At 39.6% G+C, this 19,905-nt stretch overlaps 1 protein-coding gene across 2 annotated transcripts in view; it reads left to right on the top strand.

Moving 5' to 3' along the window:
• fkbp1b (FKBP prolyl isomerase 1B) overlaps nucleotides 1–18,465 on the top strand; it is a 33,353-nt gene extending 14,888 nt beyond the window's left edge. The window contains exons 3-5 of one of the 2 annotated variants that reach the window (XM_073056974.1): nucleotides 8,522–8,634; nucleotides 11,676–11,834; nucleotides 17,873–18,465. In XM_073056974.1, coding sequence (XP_072913075.1) covers nucleotides 8,522–8,634; nucleotides 11,676–11,804 — 242 coding nt within the window. In that variant the 3' untranslated portion in view covers nucleotides 11,805–11,834; nucleotides 17,873–18,465. Of the gene's footprint in view, nucleotides 1–8,521; nucleotides 8,635–11,675; nucleotides 11,835–12,964; nucleotides 13,436–17,872 lie in introns of those variants that run through there. The other variant, XM_073056975.1, reaches the window with a different exon arrangement.
• The last annotated feature ends 1,440 nt before the right edge of the window (nucleotides 18,466–19,905 follow it).

The following is a 19,905-nucleotide window of genomic DNA, read 5'->3' as shown; positions in this document are numbered from 1 at the left end:
ATTCAGGTGAGAATTGGATTTGGTTTAATGCTGTCACATACCAAGATACAGTGAAAAGCTGGTCTTGCATACGGATGTACACTGCAGAGTTACTGTCCAATTACAGTATTTACTTTCTGATCTGTTGAATATGACATTATTTTAATCATTCTTCCCTGTTCTACAATGTGGACCATATTACACATGGGGTTCATGGGTTCAGGGTCAAAGTTGAGGTTCAAGGGGAACAGGAGGGGAAACATTCTCACTCAGGGTTGTGAGAGTGGAATGAGCTGCCAGCACAGGTGTTGCATACGAGCTCAATTTTAGCACTAAGAGAAGTTTGAATAGGTCCTTGGATGGTTGGGGTATGGAGTACTAAGTTATGTATGGGTGCAGGTCGATGGGAGTAGGCAGTATAAACTGTTTGGCATCGACTAGATGTGCTGTGCTTTTCTATGACTTTTTAAAAATTCCACTTTCATTGACGTGCTCTTTGGCAATTTTAGTTGGATTTACTGTGCATAAATATTAACTTCCCATCTTTGAAAACTTCAATGATCAGCACAATTGGCTAACTGCCATGCATCACATCTGGACAGAACTTTTAGTGAATATCTACATATGAACATATTCACCCAGTCTGATTTTTCTGTAGCACTTGCATGTAAATAAATATTCATGCTATTTAGATTGTTGTTATTTGACAAAATTATTTAACAAAGTTATTTCTTGAGTAATAAGATGCGTAAAGGATATACTGGTATTTCAGAATCAGGTTTAATATCACTACATATGTCGTGACTTTTGTTAACATCATGTAATCACACTGCTGCTTTATGCCCCATTTCTGCTTTTTAGCTTAACAAGAACGTTGAATTGCTGTGAAATTGTTATTTCTTACTCAAATCATGAAGAGTCCATTAATCAATAAAGTTTAATGTCTGTGACACTTTCCTACCATAGTATTCTGTAAATATTGTTGCTCTCTCATCTGAGAAACAGGCCACCATTAAGTTGAAGAGCAAATGGTTCAATTTTGTTGCTTAATGAGTAATACTGTACTGGATGAAGATTTTGTACATCATAATCTAGAATTTCTGCATCCTGCATGTATTCTCCAGAGGAAGGATCAATTGAGGATCATAGTGAAGTGGAGAACAGATAACTGACTACTGCAAATAGTAGGCTTCCTCTTTTTAGATAAACCACAATGTCACAACCATTGGGAAAACATCAACAAACTGGATCTCTTTCTGTCGTGAACAGAGAAAACTGAGAAATGGCTGAAGTTATAACTCATCTCCCTCTAAATGAAGTTAATATTATCTGATTATCTGTTATTTGTGAAGTGGGGTGCGATGCGCAATCATAATCGATTGAAAACAGATGTGGGAGCACGGAGAAACATAGGGAAATTCCAGGAAGACCTTCGTTGCTGCTGCTGCTGTGAGGTCCGGGACTCTGCTGGGAAGAACAGGCCCCCAGTCCTCGGGGTCGCGTTGCCGATGGCCATTGGCGGGGCCGTCTTAATACGCTCGGCAGAGGATGGTGCTTGGAGAAGCTGTACTGGAGGGGATGGTCGGCTCTGAGGTTCGACGGACTCGGAGTCCTTTTGACGGACTCAGGTCACTTTCGGTGTGTGCTGTGTCTGTGAGGCCGGTTTCGACGGAGCTTCCATTGTGTGCTGCGTCTGTGAGGCTGATTCGGGCAGCGCCTTGGAAGTCCATAGCGGGGGTACTCCCTTCTGCTGCTGGCGTGGGATGGCGAGTCTGTCGGGACCCTGGGGACTTGTGGAAACTGTGGTGATTTCTTTTGAACTTACAGTCCTTTAACATTTTGGACTATTTTTACTGTGCCCATAGTCTTTTTTTAATCAATTATGCTATTGTTTGCACTGTTGTAACTATATGTTGTAACTATGTGGTTTTGTGCAGGTCTTGTAGCTTTAGTTTTTGGTCTTGTTTTTGTCTGGTGGATTTGGAGCTCCTTTCCGGGGAACGCGCTAGACGGTAGCGCGATATTAATGCGCAGCAGCCTCTCTGGACTCTGGATTGGGGATTGCCAAACGTTACGTGGATTTTCTGGTGTAGTCTGTTTTGTCATATGCTTTTGTGATATCTTTCTGGAGGAATGTTGTCTCATTTTTTAACTGCATTGCATTTGTGGTTTCTAAATGACAATAAACTGAATCTGAATCTGAATAATAACTCATCTCCCTCTAGCTTAGGCCACGAACATATCAATCACCCCTGATGAGTTATTAACTTCAAACTTTCTGCATAATTACTCAGAGTTGACCTGCAAGTGCATGTAACTAGAGCTGTATAACTCATCTCCTTCTACCTTAGGCCACAAACTTATCAATCACCCCTGCTGTGGACACTTTCTGGAGGTCCAAGATCTGTATGCTCCACAACCGCTGGACTAAGTGTGTAAATGTAGGAGGGGACTATGTTGAAAAATAAATGTGCTAGGTTTTCCAAAATTGACGCCTTCTACCTTAGGCCACGAACTTATCAATCACCCCTCGTATGCACATACTGAGGGATAAAGTCAGGATGACATCGCAGTGAAATGATTTGTCTGTGTCAACTCAAACATGAGCTTTTCTATTGGTCTCGGTCAATAACATGTTGCATGAACAGTATTTCCTCTTCTGGAACCTTGTTCTTTTTGATGTTAGAAGATCCTGTTGTAGTTAAAATGTTTTATTTTGTATCATAGTTATGGAGAGATACAGAAGGGAGATGGGCCCTTCGGTGCTCTGAACCATAGCGACCATTCTGAAATGTATCAAACGCCAGACTATTTTCCCCATAATACCACACTCTTCCCCAATCTCAAAACGGTGGGATTCACATACATTCTACAGACAATTTACAGTGGAACATCTATTGGGATGCGGGAAGACCAGAGCACCTGGTAGAAGCTAGTGTGGTTGCAAGGACAACTTGCAGACTGCACTGGTGGTCGGGATTGAGCCCAGTTCCATCGCTGTGAGGAGGCAGCTCTGCGAGCTGCAACAATGTACCAATAAATATCTACCATTTTCCTAAATAGTTAAGGTTAATTAAGTCTTGCACATTAAATTTTTTCATATAACGAAGGTAATGAGTAGTTTATTTTAAATAAAAGTTGATGTGCCATTGACCAAATGCAGTGCAAAACAAAACTTGCATAATATTTATATTAACTAAAAGATACCAGGAACTCCTCTCAGGATTGAATCTGTGTTCCAACCAGTGTCCAGCTGCACAAAAGTGTTAACATTGATACTAATTTTGTAAGTTCTATTTCTTCACCCCTCAATCAGAAAAGTCTTCCACATAAGGCTAACCATTCCACAGAGCTGCTTTAAATTATTATTATCCAACTATTTAATTCTGGCTAAGTTCACAGAAGCAGATTTTCCAGATATCACAGTGCACATGGATTTGTATTGCAGATGGTATAAATGTAAAGCAATTTAATTAGAGCGGTATTGGTTTGTAAGTATATTTTGACAGACAAGTTTGAGGTAGAAATGTACAACTCCAAGTGAATATTGTTTACTCCTGAGCTTATAAGAATGTGCTTATAAAGAAATGAGCTTATTTTAATAACATTGGCTCTGTGCAGGAAAAGAATATAAAATCAATCAAGTTAAAGTGTAAAGGTATACTTTATTTCATGTTTACCCATCAGCCACACTAGAGAAGAGCTAAACTAGGGAAAATCATAAATGCATTGTCTTTCAAGATATTAGCTTAGCTTGATGGATGCCGTTTGACTCTCCAGTATGGGATATAATTCCTCCCTCTAGGCACTGAAAGTCCCTCAGTTCTTTTTGTGTTATCTTTGCTTTTATTAAATTTCTTTGATATCCTTGTAGTGAAGACTAAAACTTTTCAAGCAATCATGATTTGAATTTTCAAGATTCAACTTTTTTTTGATTGGTTGTTTTCTGTTGCCTATTTATTTTCATTTGTTCGTTGGTTAATTGCCCTAATGGGCTGGAAACGTAGAAGCTTCAGAAGTCTTCTAACCAGGTAAGCACCTGATTAGGAATTGAAGTTTCTGTGTTTTTTCTCCATTACTAAATGCATTAAAATAAAGTAAGTAATTTATTTCTAATTTACATTTTATTGCATCATCACTTGATTAAACAGTGAGTTGCATATTTGCAAATTACAAAATTGCTCATGTAAATGAGTTCACTGTCCTATAGAAATGAAAATGATTTGGAACAGGACATTGCTAAGTCTCCTAGGCAAATTCATGGGTGGATGGATAGAAATAAGCAGATCTCCACAGATTGGTCTCCAGTTGCACACAGAACCTGGAGAATGAAATGCTTCTGTGTTTGATTTGGTACACTTTAAAGGTGTGTTTATGTAGTAATTTGGGGAGTTTATATAATGGAGTTTTAGTCAGGTTCCTCTGAGGAATTATTTAGTTTGATGTATCTTAGTTTATACGAAAGTTGGATTATCTGTGTGTACTCACAATTTTTTTTTGCTTCTGGCAATCGCAAAAGCCAAATTTGAAAGATGTCAAAACTGTCGGTCCTTGTTACATTTGCCGTGTCTTGCAGCACCTTTTTTAAAAAAAAAAGTAACACATGAAAACATGAGAATATAGCACATGGATGCATGAAAACTCAATTCTTTACCTTATGTATGACCTCAACATTTTTACTATATTTTTTCCTTTTTTTTAAACTTTTTTTTATTTTTATTGAACACAAACAGAAACACTAACCATGTGCTAACAAAGCCAGGGAATCACACATAAGCAGCAATAAATATATAACTATTAACTTTAAATATACAAATAAACAAGAAAATCCACTCTAAATACTGTTGGACAGAAGGAAGTCTATCTAAAAGGAGTCACAAAACAGAAACATTTACAGAGATAACCTGAAACGTTGACAAGCCTCAGATCTCTGTCTAAATATTCGCAAATGCGAATTGTTTCCTCTTAAAGGTTGCACTCAATCTATAATTGATAATATTCCAGTAAAAGACAAAATCACATATTTGGGGATAACTATTGTTAAAAATGAATACTTAAGGTGTGCGGACAATTTTCAACCTCTTATAGACAAAACCAAAAAAAGATTAAACCAGTGACTTCAAAGGGACTTACCTTCGAAAGGCCGTGTTTTGCTTTGTAAAGCAGAAGGTCTTTCCAGGATTATATATATAGCTCTCCCCTTATATGTTGATTTTTTAAAAAAAATCTGTAAATTGATAAACACCATGTTGTTTAACTTTTTATGGAAAAACAAAGTTCATTATATTAAAAAAATCTGCTGACATGAATAGTTATGACAAAGGGGGTCTACGTTTTCTTCATTTTGACAGTCTTAATAATACTTTTACTATATTAATATTATATAAAGGAACTCCAGTATGGGATTTTATGTGAAAGAAATTCTATAACAATTTGGTTTATGTATGTCCTGCTATCTCTGGGTATTGATAATCCTTGATAAAGGATTTTTAGGGGAATTTTTGTCCTAATGACAAGGCAAAAACCCATGGTGCATTGTTATTCATTTGTTATTTTTTCTTTACTTTTTCACTTTTCTTGACCATCATCAGTAAGTATTTGTTTATGGCACTTTGTCATATCATTAAATATAAGGAGAAAAAGTACCGGTGTTTTAGGATACCTCTTCTTCCAGATCAATTGCCATCCACATTTGCTGCATACACCAAGGGGAAACAAAAGATTACCTACACTTGAATATGAGAACTCGGCAAGTTGGACAGCATCTATGAAGGCAAAAGGGCAGTCGGTGTTTGCAGACACGACCTTGCATCAGAAATGAGAGGGTTAAGGAAGGCAGCTGGAATATAAAAAGAGGGAAGGGTAAGACAGCGTTTAATAGGTGGAGGGATGATGGGTGGGAGGGAAGAATGTTCAGATGGTAGGTGGAACGACATGAGAGGTGGATGATGTGAAGATGTGCGAGTGGGGTAGGGGAAAGGGAAGTTGAATCAAGGGAAAAGAAATCCAGGTAGATGGACGCTGAGAACCACATGGGGGGTGGGGTTATGGGTTGGTTATGAGGAGGGGTGAATAAGTCTTGGTAGTAGGGGAGGGGTGGTGGTGGGAGTTGGAATAGAGAAGTGAACAGACAGAAAGAAAACCTCAGCATCAGGTTTGTTTTCACCGGCATGTGTCATGACATTTGTTAACTTAGCAGCAACGGTTTAATGCAATACATGGTAAAATAGAAAGAAAAAATGTAAATTATAGTAAGTATATGTATGTATATTGAATAGATTAAAATAGTGCAAAAACAAATAATATATATTTTTAAAAAGAGAGGTAGTGTTCATGGATTCATTATCCATTTAGGAATCGGATGGCAGAGGGGAAGAAGCTGTTCCTGAATCGCTGAGTGTGTGCCTTCCTGATGGGGAAAAAAAAAATCCTTTATTTAAATAATTAAAAGTGAACAGATATATACAATATTTGCAAGGTGGAAGTGATCAATTCAACCTGGCCCTCACCCAACCACGTTCACCTATTTCCAACACAAATGCCTAAACAAATTGATGCTCGCCATCCAAATAAGCTCCTTATTCCAAGACAGCAGGCAAGCATTAAAGACAAATGAGTGTCAGACAGCACGCCTGAGGCTTCCAGCATATGAATGAAGATTCTGATTGTGAGCCTGAATAATGCTTTGGTTAGCCCGGAATCAAATCAATGTCAAAAGTTGAGTCTGTTGTCATATGCACAGTGACGTGTAAGCACAGTGGAAACGGAAAAACTTACAGCACATTAAATACACAGCATCCAGAGGGGGGAAAAAAACCTAAACATCAATTATTCAAAAGTTATACAACAAAGGTGAAGATCACCACTATCTGGACCATACCATATTATCGTAGCTAGTTTCCAGTAGGAGTACAGAAATCTGAAGCTGCACCAAGAATAACTGCATCCCTTTAACCGTTCAGTTCTTGCACAAACCTGTATAACACTAATCAGTACAGCAAAATTATGATGACTTTGCCTGTATTTACTCTAATTCTCTAGTTGTGTTCCTTCCTGTATAATTTATCGTAATGACTGCCAGTACAAGAGTTCAGGTCTTCATTAACTCACCACAATATTAGTTTTTCAGTGGCAGTTAATGCACACTGTCAGACAACCACAGGCAAAACTATGACCTAGATATTGTAGCCAGCTCCGCATAAATCAGTAAGCTTTCGTGATGTTTTCAAAAAATATAATTCTGAAGAAATGTGTTGATATCATGCAAGTATATGAATTGTACATGATCTTGCTGTACCTTAAGTAAAGAATTGTTTAGCCACAGAAGAGAGAATTCAGTGATTAATAAAAGCAACTTGCTAGAATGTTACAGTAATTGGGAATTATCATTGACTATACAATGTTCAGTGTCTTCCTGATGTTTCAATGTCTAGTAATTAATGCATACATAGAATTAATAAGTGTTTTCACTTTGGATAAAATGGGGGTGGGGGGAATTATATCTAATGAAATAAACTGCAACAAATTTTCAAGTTATTAGCATTGATCATGAATGAGATTTCAGATATTCTTGACTCATGCCATGATGTCAAGGTCACTGTGAACAAAAGTTTAAATTTGACCAGAACTCTGAAACTTTTCTGTAAAAGAAAAATCAATTCAAACATGAAAGTCACAGTTAGACCCATCCAAACTAGCAGACTCCCAGCCTCTATTTTTCAACAAGCTTGTCATCTTGTCCCATTCAGCTAACTTAGTGTACTATAGCATGTGGGCCTGCCTTTCCTACACATTTTCACAAGTGAAAGACCAACCTTGAGTACCAATGAATGACATGAGGTTTCAACTCGCCCTGTACATGTGATGTATATCCTTGCTTTTGATTAAACTCTCATCCTACTTCATGGAAGAATATAGGATGATATTAAACTACATTTATTGGGGGGGGGTGTGCAAGGAAGTCTTTAAATCCTGGCAGAACCTGAGTTATGCAAGTTTATGAAATGAAATAGCCTTACACAGTACTATAAACCTCGGTATATTAGCCTTTTGTGTAAACCATGCTGATAAAGAAATGTCACTTTTCCAGTATTTTGTCAATAGCTATGATACAGTATTTTCTGATTTTTTCTTTAGAATACAATTTAATATTGCTGGCATTTGTTGCTATGCAGCAGCAGTAGACTACAATACATAATAACAATTACAGTAAGATGTGTGTGTATATATATATATATATATTTAAAACTTAAGTAGTGCAAAAAGAGAGGGAAAAAAAAGTATTGAGGGTTCATGGCAGAGAGGAAGAAGCTATTCCTGAGTTATTGAGTGTGTGCCTTCAAGCTTCCTGATGATAGCAATGAGAAGAGGGCATATCCTGGGTGATGGGGGCCCTTAATGATAGATGCCGCCTTTTGGAGGCATTGCTCCTTGAAGATGTCCTGGATGCTGTGTAGTAAATTTTTTACCATTTACTTTCAGGATATTAGGCATTAACCTTTTTGTAAGAACCTTTTTAAGAAGGGTTATGTGGTATTTACAGGAATGCTCCAGAACGGCAAGAAGTTTGACTCTTCTCGAGACAGAAACAAGCCTTTCAAGTTCAAAATTGGCAAACAGGAAGTGATTAAAGGCTGGGAAGAAGGCATGGCACAGGTATTTTTGGATGATCATAATTTCAAAATTATCTTACTATAAAGGCTGTACAGTAAATATTTTATGGATATTTGGAGTCTTAAAGATCGTATTAAATACTCGACGTGTCTCTTACTTATTCAATAAATATTCATTTAAATATGCATTTAAAGATGCATATTTCATTTTAAAGTTGCATCAACACCAAATGTATTTTGGTTTAACTATGTGGGCTGAAAAATCACTAATCAAAGAGCTGAGCTTTGAGGCCAGTACAGTTTAAAAGAAATCCAACTTATAGACAAATAGACAGTAGGTGCAGGAGTGGGCCATTCGGCCCTTCTAGCCAGCACCACCATTCACTGTGATCATGGCTGATCATACATAATCAGTACCCCGTTCCTGCCCGCTCCCCAAATCCCTTGACCCCGCTATGTATAAGAGCTCTATCTAACTCTCTCTTGAATGCATCCAGAGACTTGGCCTCCACTGCCTTCTGGGGCAGAGCATTCCACATATCCACCACTCTCTGGATGAAAAAGTTTTTCCGCATCTCTGTTCTAAATGGCCTACCCCTTATTCTTAAACTGTGGCCTCTAGTTCTGGACTCACCCATCAGCGCGAATATGCTTCCTGCCTCCAGCGTGTCCAATCCCTTAATAATCTTATATGTTTTAATCAGATCCCCTCTCATCCTTCTAAATTCCAGTGTATACAAGCACAGTCGCTCCAATCTTTCAACATATGACAGTTCCGCCATTCCGGGACTTAACCTTGTGAACCTACGCTGCACTCCCTCAATAGCAAGAATGTCCTTCCTCAAATTTGGAGACCAAAATTGCACACAATACTCCAGGTGGCCTGTACAGCTGCAGAAGGACCTCTTTACTTCTATACTCAATTCCTCTTGTTATAAAGGCCAGCATGCCATTAGCTTTCTTCACTGCCTGCTGTACCTGCGTGCTTGCTTTCATTGACTGATGTACAAGAACACTTAGATCATAGGTGTCAAACTCAAGGCCCGCGGGCCATATCCGGCCCGGCGTACAATTATATCCGGCCCGCGAGATCATTTTAGATAGATCTATTATTTTAATTATTAATGGCCTGGCGATATGAAGCCTATGATTGTAAGTTAATACCAATCATAAAAATAATGCTTGCTCAGCAGTCTTCTTCATAAGAAATGGAATTTGTGAAGTGAAACACTTTGTAGTTATAGCAGAGACTGAGACACATGAGAACAGGCTGAAAAAACGGAGCCAATGAAAGTTGCGTTCGCACGCGCCCGACTGATCCGGCCCGCATGAAGCTGCATTTTGCTCAATCCGGCCCGTGACCTAAAATGAGTTTGACACCCCTGACTTAGATCTCGTTGTACTTCCCCTTTTCCTAACTTGACTCCATTTAGATAGTAATCTGCCTTCCTGTTCTTGCCACCAAAGTGGATAACCTCACATTTATCCACATTAAACTGCATCTGCCATACATTTGCCCACTCACCCAACCTGTCCCAAGTCACCCTGCATTCTCATAACATCCTCCTGACATTTCACACTGCCAGCCAGCTTTGTGTCCTCAGCAAATTTGCTAATGTTACTTTTAATTCCTTCATCTAAATCATTAATGTATATTGTAAACAGCTGTGGCCCCAGCACCGAACCTTGCGGTACCCCACTGGTCACAGCCTGCCATTCCGAAAGGGACCCGTTAATCACTACTTTGTTTCCTGTCAGCCAGCCAATTTTCAATCCATGTCAGTACTCTGCCCCAAATACCATGTGCCCTAATTTTGCCCACTAATCTCCTATGTGGGACTTTATCAAAGGCTTTCTGAAAGTCCAGGTACACTACATCCACTGGCTCTCCCTTGTCCATTTTCATAGTTACATCCTCCAAAAAATTCCAGAAAATTAGTCAAGCATGATTTTCCCTTCATAAATCCATGCTGACTCGGACCGATCCTTCTACTACTATCCAAATGTGTCATAATTTCCTCTTTTATAATTGACTCCAGCATCTTTCCCACCACTAACGTCAGGCTAACCGGTCTATAATTTCCTGTTTTCTCTCTCCCTCCTTTTTTGAAAAGTGGGACAACATTAGCCACCCTCCAATCGGCAGGAACTGTTCCTGAATCTATAGAACATTGGGAAATGATTACCAATGCGTCCATGATTTCTAGAGCCACCTCTTTAGGTACCCTGGGATGCAGACCATCAGGTCCCGGGGACTTATCAGCCTTCAGACTCAACAGTCTATCCAACACCGTTTCCTGCCTAATATAAATTTCCTTCAGTTCATCCTTTACCCTAGTTCCTTTGGCCACTATTACATCTGGGAGATTGTTTGTGTCTTCCCTAGTGAAGACAGATCCAAAGTACCTGTTCAACTCGTCTGCCATTTCTTTGTTCCCCATAATAAATTCACCCGTTTCTGTCTTCAATGGCCCAATTTTGGTCTTAACTATTTTTTTGCTATTCACATACCCAAAGATGCTTTTACTATCCTCCTTTATATTCTTGGCTAGTTTACCTTCATACCTCATTTTTTCTTGGCGTATTGCCTTTTTTGGTATCTTCCATTGTTCTTTAAAAGCTTCCCAGTCCTCCGGTTTCCCGCTCATCTTTGCTATGTTATACTTCTCTTTTATTTTTATACTGCCCTTTACTTCCCTCGTCAGCCATGGCCACCCCTTACTCCCCTTAGGATCTTTCTTCCTCTTTGGAATGAACCGATCCTGCACCTTCTGCATTATTCCCAGAAATACCTGCCATTGTTGTTCCACTGTCTTCTCTGCTAGGGTATTGTTCCATTGAACTTTGGCCAGCTCCTCCCTCATATCTCCATAGTTCCCTTTGTTCAACTGTAATACTGATTTAGCCTTGATTTAGTTGAAGGCATGATGAACTGGAAGAGAGAGTTTGCCAATGGCAAAATAAGAGCATCAGATAAGAACAAACAGCAACATTTTTCTACTATGGAAGTTGCATATTTTACCACATAGGAATAGGGTGTAAGCTGAGGAATTCCACTAATAATCAAAATTGTTTCAATAACAGATGAGCTTGGGGCAAAGGGCAAAACTGACCTGTACCCCTGACATGGCATATGGTGAAACAGGACATCCTGGAGTCATCCCAAGCAATGCCACACTTATCTTTGATGTAGAGCTGCTGAAGTTGGAGTGACAAAGTCCTTAATTGATATTTAACTGTAAGGTATGTAATGGTATTAGATTTTTTTCATGTAAAATTGGGTGTTGAGTTTGATCTAAAATTTTTAAAGAGCTTCCTTATTGCATGTCCAAGTCACTTTAAAACATGCCTGGCCCTTTGCCTGACAAAGAATTGTCCCCATTCAGCTAGCCCTACTTTTCTGCCTAGCTACTGCTTAAGTGATACTGTTTTACCTGTCTCAACCACTTGCTCTGCCAACGTACACCATATACTCACCACCCTCTCCATGAAGAAGTTGCCCTCAGTTCAGTTTTGAATCTTTTCCTCTCACCATAAATTTATGCTCCCTCATTCTGGACTCTTGTACCCAGAGGAAAAGGCTGTTACCATCCATCCTGTCTATGCATCTCACAATTTTAACCCCTTTTGAAAGGTCGCCCTTCATTGTCCTATACTCCAAGGAATAAAGACTTCGCCTGGCCAACCTCTCCCTATAACTTGACTTACTAGCCCTGGCAACAACCTTGTAACTCTTCTCTACTCTTCTAAATGCACTGCTGCAGTCCACTCTAATTACAAAAATGTATTTTTGGTACATTTGCAATGGTACATGTCAACTAGTTTGGTAATAGTACATTAAAGCAGATTTGTACTTCTGCTTTGGTTGACCAATATGAATAGTATTCTTTTGTATTAGTTTCCTCATATATTCATCCATTTAACCATAATGAGCATATTTATACATTTGGGCCTCAAAACTAAAGGGAAATTAAAATTCATCTGGTATTTCACTTGAGTGTATTCTTTCCTTGGTGTACTTTTGTGCGTCATCGCAAGATTAAGCTGATTATTATTCAGCTTTCCTGTACAATCAGGTGAGCGTGGGCTTTATTAGAGAACAGTAAGCATAATATAGGAAAGCTTTTTAAAATTGCAAGTTTTGAAAAATGGATTCATTATCAATTGTACAGGCACAAGCCACAAGATATTGCCTACTCCATCGTCCTACCTGATTGATCAATACCTTTCAAACGGTTAAAAATATGAAATTGATTTCTAATTAGAGAATTTGAGTAAACCATTGCTGTTGTGATGATGTAGAAGTTGTTTAACTAGATCAGTAAATGAATGACTTGAATTTAAATAGTAATTTTATTTTTCTCTTTTTGAAGGGATGACATGGGGATTCTGGGTTTCAGTACTGTGGAATAGATCTTCGGTGGCTCAAGAAGCCAGTTAGAAGAATTTTATGATATTGTTTAACCTACCTACATCCTCTTTGTTTTGCTCTCGATATTTGGAATTGTTAGTTTTGACTGCCAGTGTTGTTCATTTGTAGATCCTGTGTTTATGAGATTCTTCTTTGAATTTTTATTGATTTTGGTCTGTTTCATTGCATGAAATATTTAATAAATTTTAATGATTCCAAATTACTTGACAAACTTGACTGGGGTCTAACCTAATTTTTGAATAGCAAAGACCTTAAAAACGGGCCTGCTAAGATTTTATGGAACTAAAGTAAATGGGCATTCATAAGAAACTACAGGACCTGTACTACCAGTTTTACTCTGCAGCAAGAACTTGTGTAAAACTTAATTGCTTGTTTAAATAAAAAAAAGTGATGTTCACCTTTGGAAAATATAGTCCAGGTAATTGTATGTTTCTTTTTTTATTGGAGAATCATTATCGTTTTTATGTTTATGATCATAAATTTTGGCAAAACCCTTGGAGCTATAAGCTTAGAAATGAAACATGCCAGCACATCTAGAACAAAACAAAAATATCATATTGCAATGAGATCTTACAAAATCAAAGATCTTACCTGGCGAGGAGACTACGCCAGGCCCAATTGCAGAGGGTGAAGACATGACCGCTAAGCTGATTCAGTGTGCTTACGTGCATGATGTGGGAGGTCAGGGACACTGATGATGCCCCCGGCTGCTACAGCTGTGGAAAGTGTGTCCAGATTCAGCTTCTGAAGGAGCATGTTGCAGCACTGAAGAAAGAACTGGATGACCTCAGGTTTATCTGCGAAAATGAGGGTTTTCTGGACAGGACCTACAGTGAGGTCGTTATACCGAGGATACCGGAAGAGAGAAAGGGGGCGACGATGAGGAAGGAAAGGATGCTTGAAGTACAGGAGACCCCAGGGGATGTACCTCTCGTAAACAGGTTCACCTTCTTGGAAGCTGTCAGGACAGAAGATACTGCCAGTCTGAGAGGCGGACAGGTCTGCGAGCCGAAAATTGGTGCAGAAGCAGAGCCGAGGAGTCAAACATCAGGAAGAGCCATGGTAGTAGGGGACTCCATAGTAAGAGGTACGGAAAGGGGTTTCTGCAGCAACAGGCGAGATTTAAGGATGGTGTGTTGCCTCCCTGGTGCTAGGATCCAGGACATCATGGACCGATTGCAGGGAATCCTCAAGGGTGAAGGTGAACAGCCGGAAGTGGTAGTTCATGCCGGCACAAATGACATCGGGAAGAAGAGGAAGGACATTCTGCAGCGGGACTTCAGAGAACTCGGAAGAAGGCTGAAAAGCAGGACTTCCAGGGTGGTTATCTCTGGTTTGCTTCCAGTTCCTCATGCTGGAGAGGGCAGGAACAGGGAGATAATGGATCTGAATGTGTGGCTGAGGAACTGGTGCAGGAAGCAAGGATTTACATTCTTGGACCACTGGGATCTGTTTTGGAATAGGGATGAATTGTACAAAAGGGACGGGTTGCACCTTAATAGGCGGGGGACCAGCATTCTGGCAGACAGGTTTGCCACTGCAACACGGATGTATTTAAACTAAGTAGTGGGGGGGGGGAGGGGATGAACTGGAAAGATAAGGATGGAGTTAAAGGGAAAGTGAAAATAAGAAAAGTTAAAAAGGACAACAGAATCAATGGAGTAGAAAGCTCAAGAAGAGATCATACAGTATGGCCAAGTGAAATAGGAATTGATATGAAAGGAGAGGGGAGTACCGAATTAAAAGTATTATATATGAATGCACGAAGTATAAGGAATAAAGTAGATGAGCTTGAGGCTCAGTTGGAAATTGGCAAGTACAATGTTGTGGGAATAACTGAGGCATGGCTTCAAGCGGACAGGGCCTGGGAAATGAATATTCAAGGATATACATCTTATCGAAAGGACAGACTGACTGGCAGAGGGGGTGGGGTGGCTCCGTTGGTGAGGAATGATATTCAGTCCCTTGCGAGGGGAGACATAGAATCTGGGGATGTAGAGTCAGTATGGATAGAACTGAGAAGTTCTAAGGGTAGAAAGCCCCTAATGGGAGTTATCTACAGGCCCCAAACAGCAGTCTGGATGTAGGGTGTAAGTTGAATGAAGAGTTAAAATTGGCATGTCGCAAAGGTAATGATACAGTTGTCATGGGGGATTTCAACATGCAGGTAGACTGGGAGATTCAGAATGGTACTGGACCCCAAGAAAGGGAGTTTGTGGAGTGCCTCCGAGATGGATTCTTAGAACAGCTTGTACTGGAGCCTACCAGGGAGATGGCAATTCTAGATTTAGTGTTGTGCAATGAACCGGATTTGATAAGGGACCTCGAGGTAAATGAACCATTAGGAGGTAGTGACCATAATATGATATGTTTTAACCTACAATTTGAGAAGGAGAAGGGAAAATTGGATGTGTCAGTATTACAGTTGAACAAAGGGAACCATGGAGCTATGAGGGAGGAGCTGGCCAAGGTTCAATGGAACAATACCCTAGCAGAGAAGACAGTAGAACAACAATGGCAGGTATTTCTGGGAATAATGCAGAAGGTGCAGGATCGGTTCATTCCAAAGAGGAAGAAAGATCCTAAGGGGAGTAATGGGTGGCCATGGCTGACGAGGGAAGTAAAGAGCAGTATAAAAATAAAAGAGAAGTATAACGTAGCAAAGATGAGCAGGAAGCTGGAGGACTGGGAAGCTTTTAAAGAGCAACGGAAGATAACAAAAAAGGCAATACGCCAAGAAAAAATGAGGTACGAAGGTAAACTAACCAAGAATATAAAGCAGGATAGTAAAAGCATCTTTAGGTATGTGAATAGCAAAAAAATAGTTAAGACCAAAATTGGGCCATTGAAGACAAACGGGTGAATTTATTATGGGGAACAAAGAAATGGCAGATGAGTTGTACAGGTACTTTGGATCTGTCTTCACTAGGGAAGACACAAACAATCTCCCAGATGTAATAGTGGCCAAAGGAACTAGGGTAAAGGATGAACTGAAGGAAATTTATATTAGGCAAGAAACGGTGTTGGATAGACTGAATCTGAAGGCTGATAAATCCCCGGGACCTGATGGTCTGCATCCCAGGGTACTTAAAGAGGTGGCTCTAGAAATCGTGGACGCATTGGTAATCATTTCCCAATGTTCTATAGATTCAGGAACAGTTCCTGCCGATTGGAGGGTGGCTAATGTTGTCCCACTTTTCAAGAAAGGAGGGAGAGAGAAAACAGGGAATTATAGACCGGTTAGCCTGACGTCAGTGGTGGGAATGATGCTGGAGTCAATTATAAAAGAGGAAATTACGACACATTTGGATAGCAGTAGAAGGATCAATCCGAGTCAGCATGGATTTATGAAGGGAAAATCATGCTTGACTAATCTTCTGGAATTTTTTTGAGGATGTAACTATGAAAATGGACAAGGGAGAGCCAGTGGATGTAGTGTACCTGGACTTTCAGAAAGCCTTTGATAAAGTCCCACATAGGAGATTAGTGGGCAAAATTAGGGCACATGGTATTGGGGGCAGTGTACTGACATGAATTGAAAATTGGCTGGCTGACAGGAAACAGAGTAGTGATTAACGGGTCCCTTTCGGAATGGCAGGCTGTGACCAGTGGGGTACCGCAAGGTTCGGTGCTGGGACCGCAGCTGTTTACAATATACATTAATGATTTAGATGAAGGGATTAAAAGTAACATTAGCAAATTTGCTGATGACACAAAGCTGGGTGGCAGTGTGAAATGTCAGGAGGATGTTATGAGAATGCAGGGTGACTTGGACAGTTGGGTGAGTGGGCAAATGTATGGCAGATGCTGTTTAATGTGGATAAATATGAGGTTATCCACTTTGGTGGCAAGAACAGGAAGGCAGATTACTATCTAAATGGAGTCAAGTTAGGAAAAGGGGAAGTACAACGAGATCTAAGTGTTCTTGTACATCAGTCAATGAAAGCAAGCATGCAGGTACAGCAGGCAGTGAAGAAAGCTAATGGCATGCTGGCCTTTATAACAAGAGGAATTTAGTATAGGAGTAAAGAGGTCCTTCTGCAGCTGTACAGGGCCCTGGTGAGACCCCACCTGGAGTATTGTGTGCAGTTTTGGTCTCCAAATTTGAGGAAGGACATTCTTGCTATTGAGAGAGTGCAGCATAGGTTCACAAGGTTAATTCCCGGAATGGCGGGACTGTCATATGTTGAAAGATTGGAGCGACTGGGCTTGTATACACTGGAATTTAGAAGGATGAGAGGGGATCTGATTGAAACATATAAGATTATTAAGGGATTGGACACACTGGAGGCAGGAAGCATGTTCCCACTGATGGGTGAGTCCAGAACTAGAGGCCACAGTTTAAGAATAAGGGGTAGGCCATTTAGAACAGAGATGCGGAAAAACTTTTTCATCCAGAGAGTGGTGGATATGTGGAATGCTCTGCCCCAGAAGGCAGTAGAGGCCAAGTCTCTGGATGCATTCAAGAGAGAGTTAGATAGAGCTCTTATACATAGCGGGGTCAAGGGATATGGGGAGAGGGCAGGAACGGGGTACTGATTGTGTATGAACAGCCATGATCACAGTGAATGGTGGTGCTGGCTAGAAGGGCTGAATGGCCTACTCCTGCACCTACTGTCTATTGTCTATTTCTAAGGTTAAGTAATCGTATGTGTTTATAAGAACTTGGCTATTTTAAATGAGAGGGCAGAACATTAATGTTTATAATAACAACAGAAATGCTGGACACAGTCTGCAAGGAAGGCATTTTCTTTTTCTGCTTATATTTCAGATTTCAAGCAAATTGTGTTTTTTTAAAATTTTCTTAATTGTGCTTTTGTTGAAATCAGTTTTGTCTGTTCTCATTTAGGCTGTTGAATGGAAAGCCAAGTGATAATGACATTTCATGCAATGCAGAATCTGAAAATGCAGAAAATGACTTGCATCAACAAATGCTCTGATGTAATCTGCTTAAACATACTTCCAGACACCATAGTAATACCTAGCTTCAACCTTCCTGACCTAAGGAACTAGCATGGAAACAAAGACCACACCAAAATGAAGAGGAAAAGATTGCAAGAACTATAAATTTAATTTTTTTAAAACTAGAAACACTCAGCAGGCCAGGCAGCATCCATGAAGAGAGAATGCGATTTACCATTTCAGATCAACATCTTTCCTCAGGACTGCAAAAGCTAGAGATAAAACAACTTGGAACTTGCAGTGAAAGGTGGGAAGGAGAACAAAAAATGATGGGATGCAAAATGCCATCACACTTTTTGTTATTTAGTTTCTTTTCCCCTTCACTGTGCCATGGATCTTCAGTTTGTTCTTTTCTGCTGAGAGTTTCCTGAAATTTAATTTTGAATTTGCAGCATCTACAATATTTTGCTTGTGTACTAATTTCAACCAGTTTGCAACACACTTTGAAATATATAGTAATAAAACTTCATTTTTAAATCATTCTGCAATAATCATTTGGGACTGTACAGTGTAATCAAATGTGTCTTTTAAAAGTGGGGGGGGGGAGTTTCAATTACTGCTTTTGGATGTTAAGAAACAAAACTTGAAGGGAATCCCAGTTAAGAATTTCCTTTTTTTTAAACCAATTTATCAACTACCTGAGGGCATAAAAATCAGACTTATTGCCACTAACATTAGTCATGAAATTTGTTTTGTGACAGCAGTACTGAGCAGGCAAGGCAAATTATAAAGTACAATGAATTAGTAGTGCAAAAGTAGAATAGCAAGGTCATGCTCATAGGTTTATGGACCATTCTGAAAACTGATGACGGGGGGGGGGGGGAAGCTGTTCTTAGCGTTTAGTGATGGTCTTCAGGCTCCTGCACCTCCTTACTGATGGTAATAATGAGCATGTCTTGGTGAGGGTGCTTAATTATGGATGGCCACTTTCTTGAGGCACTGCCTTTACAAGATGTCCAAAATGGTGAGGAGGCTTGTGCCTGTGATGGAACTGGATGAGTCTACCACCCTCTGATGCCTCTTATGGTCCATTGGTGTCTCCATACCAGATGGTGATGCTACCAGCCAGAATGCTCTCCACTGGCCAAATGCAGAATCACATCTTCAACTATTAAATGCTTTTGACATATGCTTTTGGATGTAGACAAACAGAGTAACCTAGCTCCACATTCAAGATTCCGTAAGTAGCAGATTAAAGTGTTTTTGTATTGCTCATCAGGAAACTAATTATTCTTACCGGAATATGTTTTAAGAAAATATGAAAATAAACAGGTAAATTTAACAAATCATCTGAAAGTCAGTTGCACACCAGGACAAGCCTGACTTATGAGTCCAGCCATTGAAGTTAGGATCGCGTCCACACTATTTATTTAGCACAAGCTGTGCATTTGTCAACTATGTCTGTGTTGCCTTAAAGGGAATGATGAATTTGCCAAACATGAAGCAAAATAATCCAGGGAAAAAGAACAGTAGACAGGCTATGAGATAAGAAAAGTATTCTGGAATTAAGATCTATTGCCATTATATAACCACCAGCAAATGTGCCTGTTATTATATCTGTGTGTAATAGTTAGCTTATAGAAGTAGTATATAGTGTGTAGAGGAAACTTTAAAGCTAATTACCAGCTGAGAATGGAGTCTCTCTGTGATTTTTTTTTTTGTTAAGTTTAAATGAAAACCTGTATGGATTCCATATGATTATGTAAATTCTCTGTCATCTCTCTTACCTGGATTTTTCTGTTTTCTCCAATACATTAATTTCACCAAATCTCAATAGCAGGACACCAGTATTGCTGGTAAGTAGTAAGCAGTCAGTATTGCTGGTAAAATTATTAGAGTTTAAAAACTCAGTTGGCTCTGGAATGAAGGTGGTAATTTCATTGGATTCTGCAGTGAAGGTTATGACAAATTAGCAGAGGA

Source organism: Hemitrygon akajei, chromosome 9 (assembly GCF_048418815.1).
Source record: "Hemitrygon akajei chromosome 9, sHemAka1.3, whole genome shotgun sequence".
Classification (NCBI taxonomy): domain Eukaryota; kingdom Metazoa; phylum Chordata; class Chondrichthyes; order Myliobatiformes; family Dasyatidae; genus Hemitrygon; species Hemitrygon akajei.
Note: the sequence above shows the minus strand (reverse complement) of the source record. Positions and strands in the feature narration are given on the sequence as shown.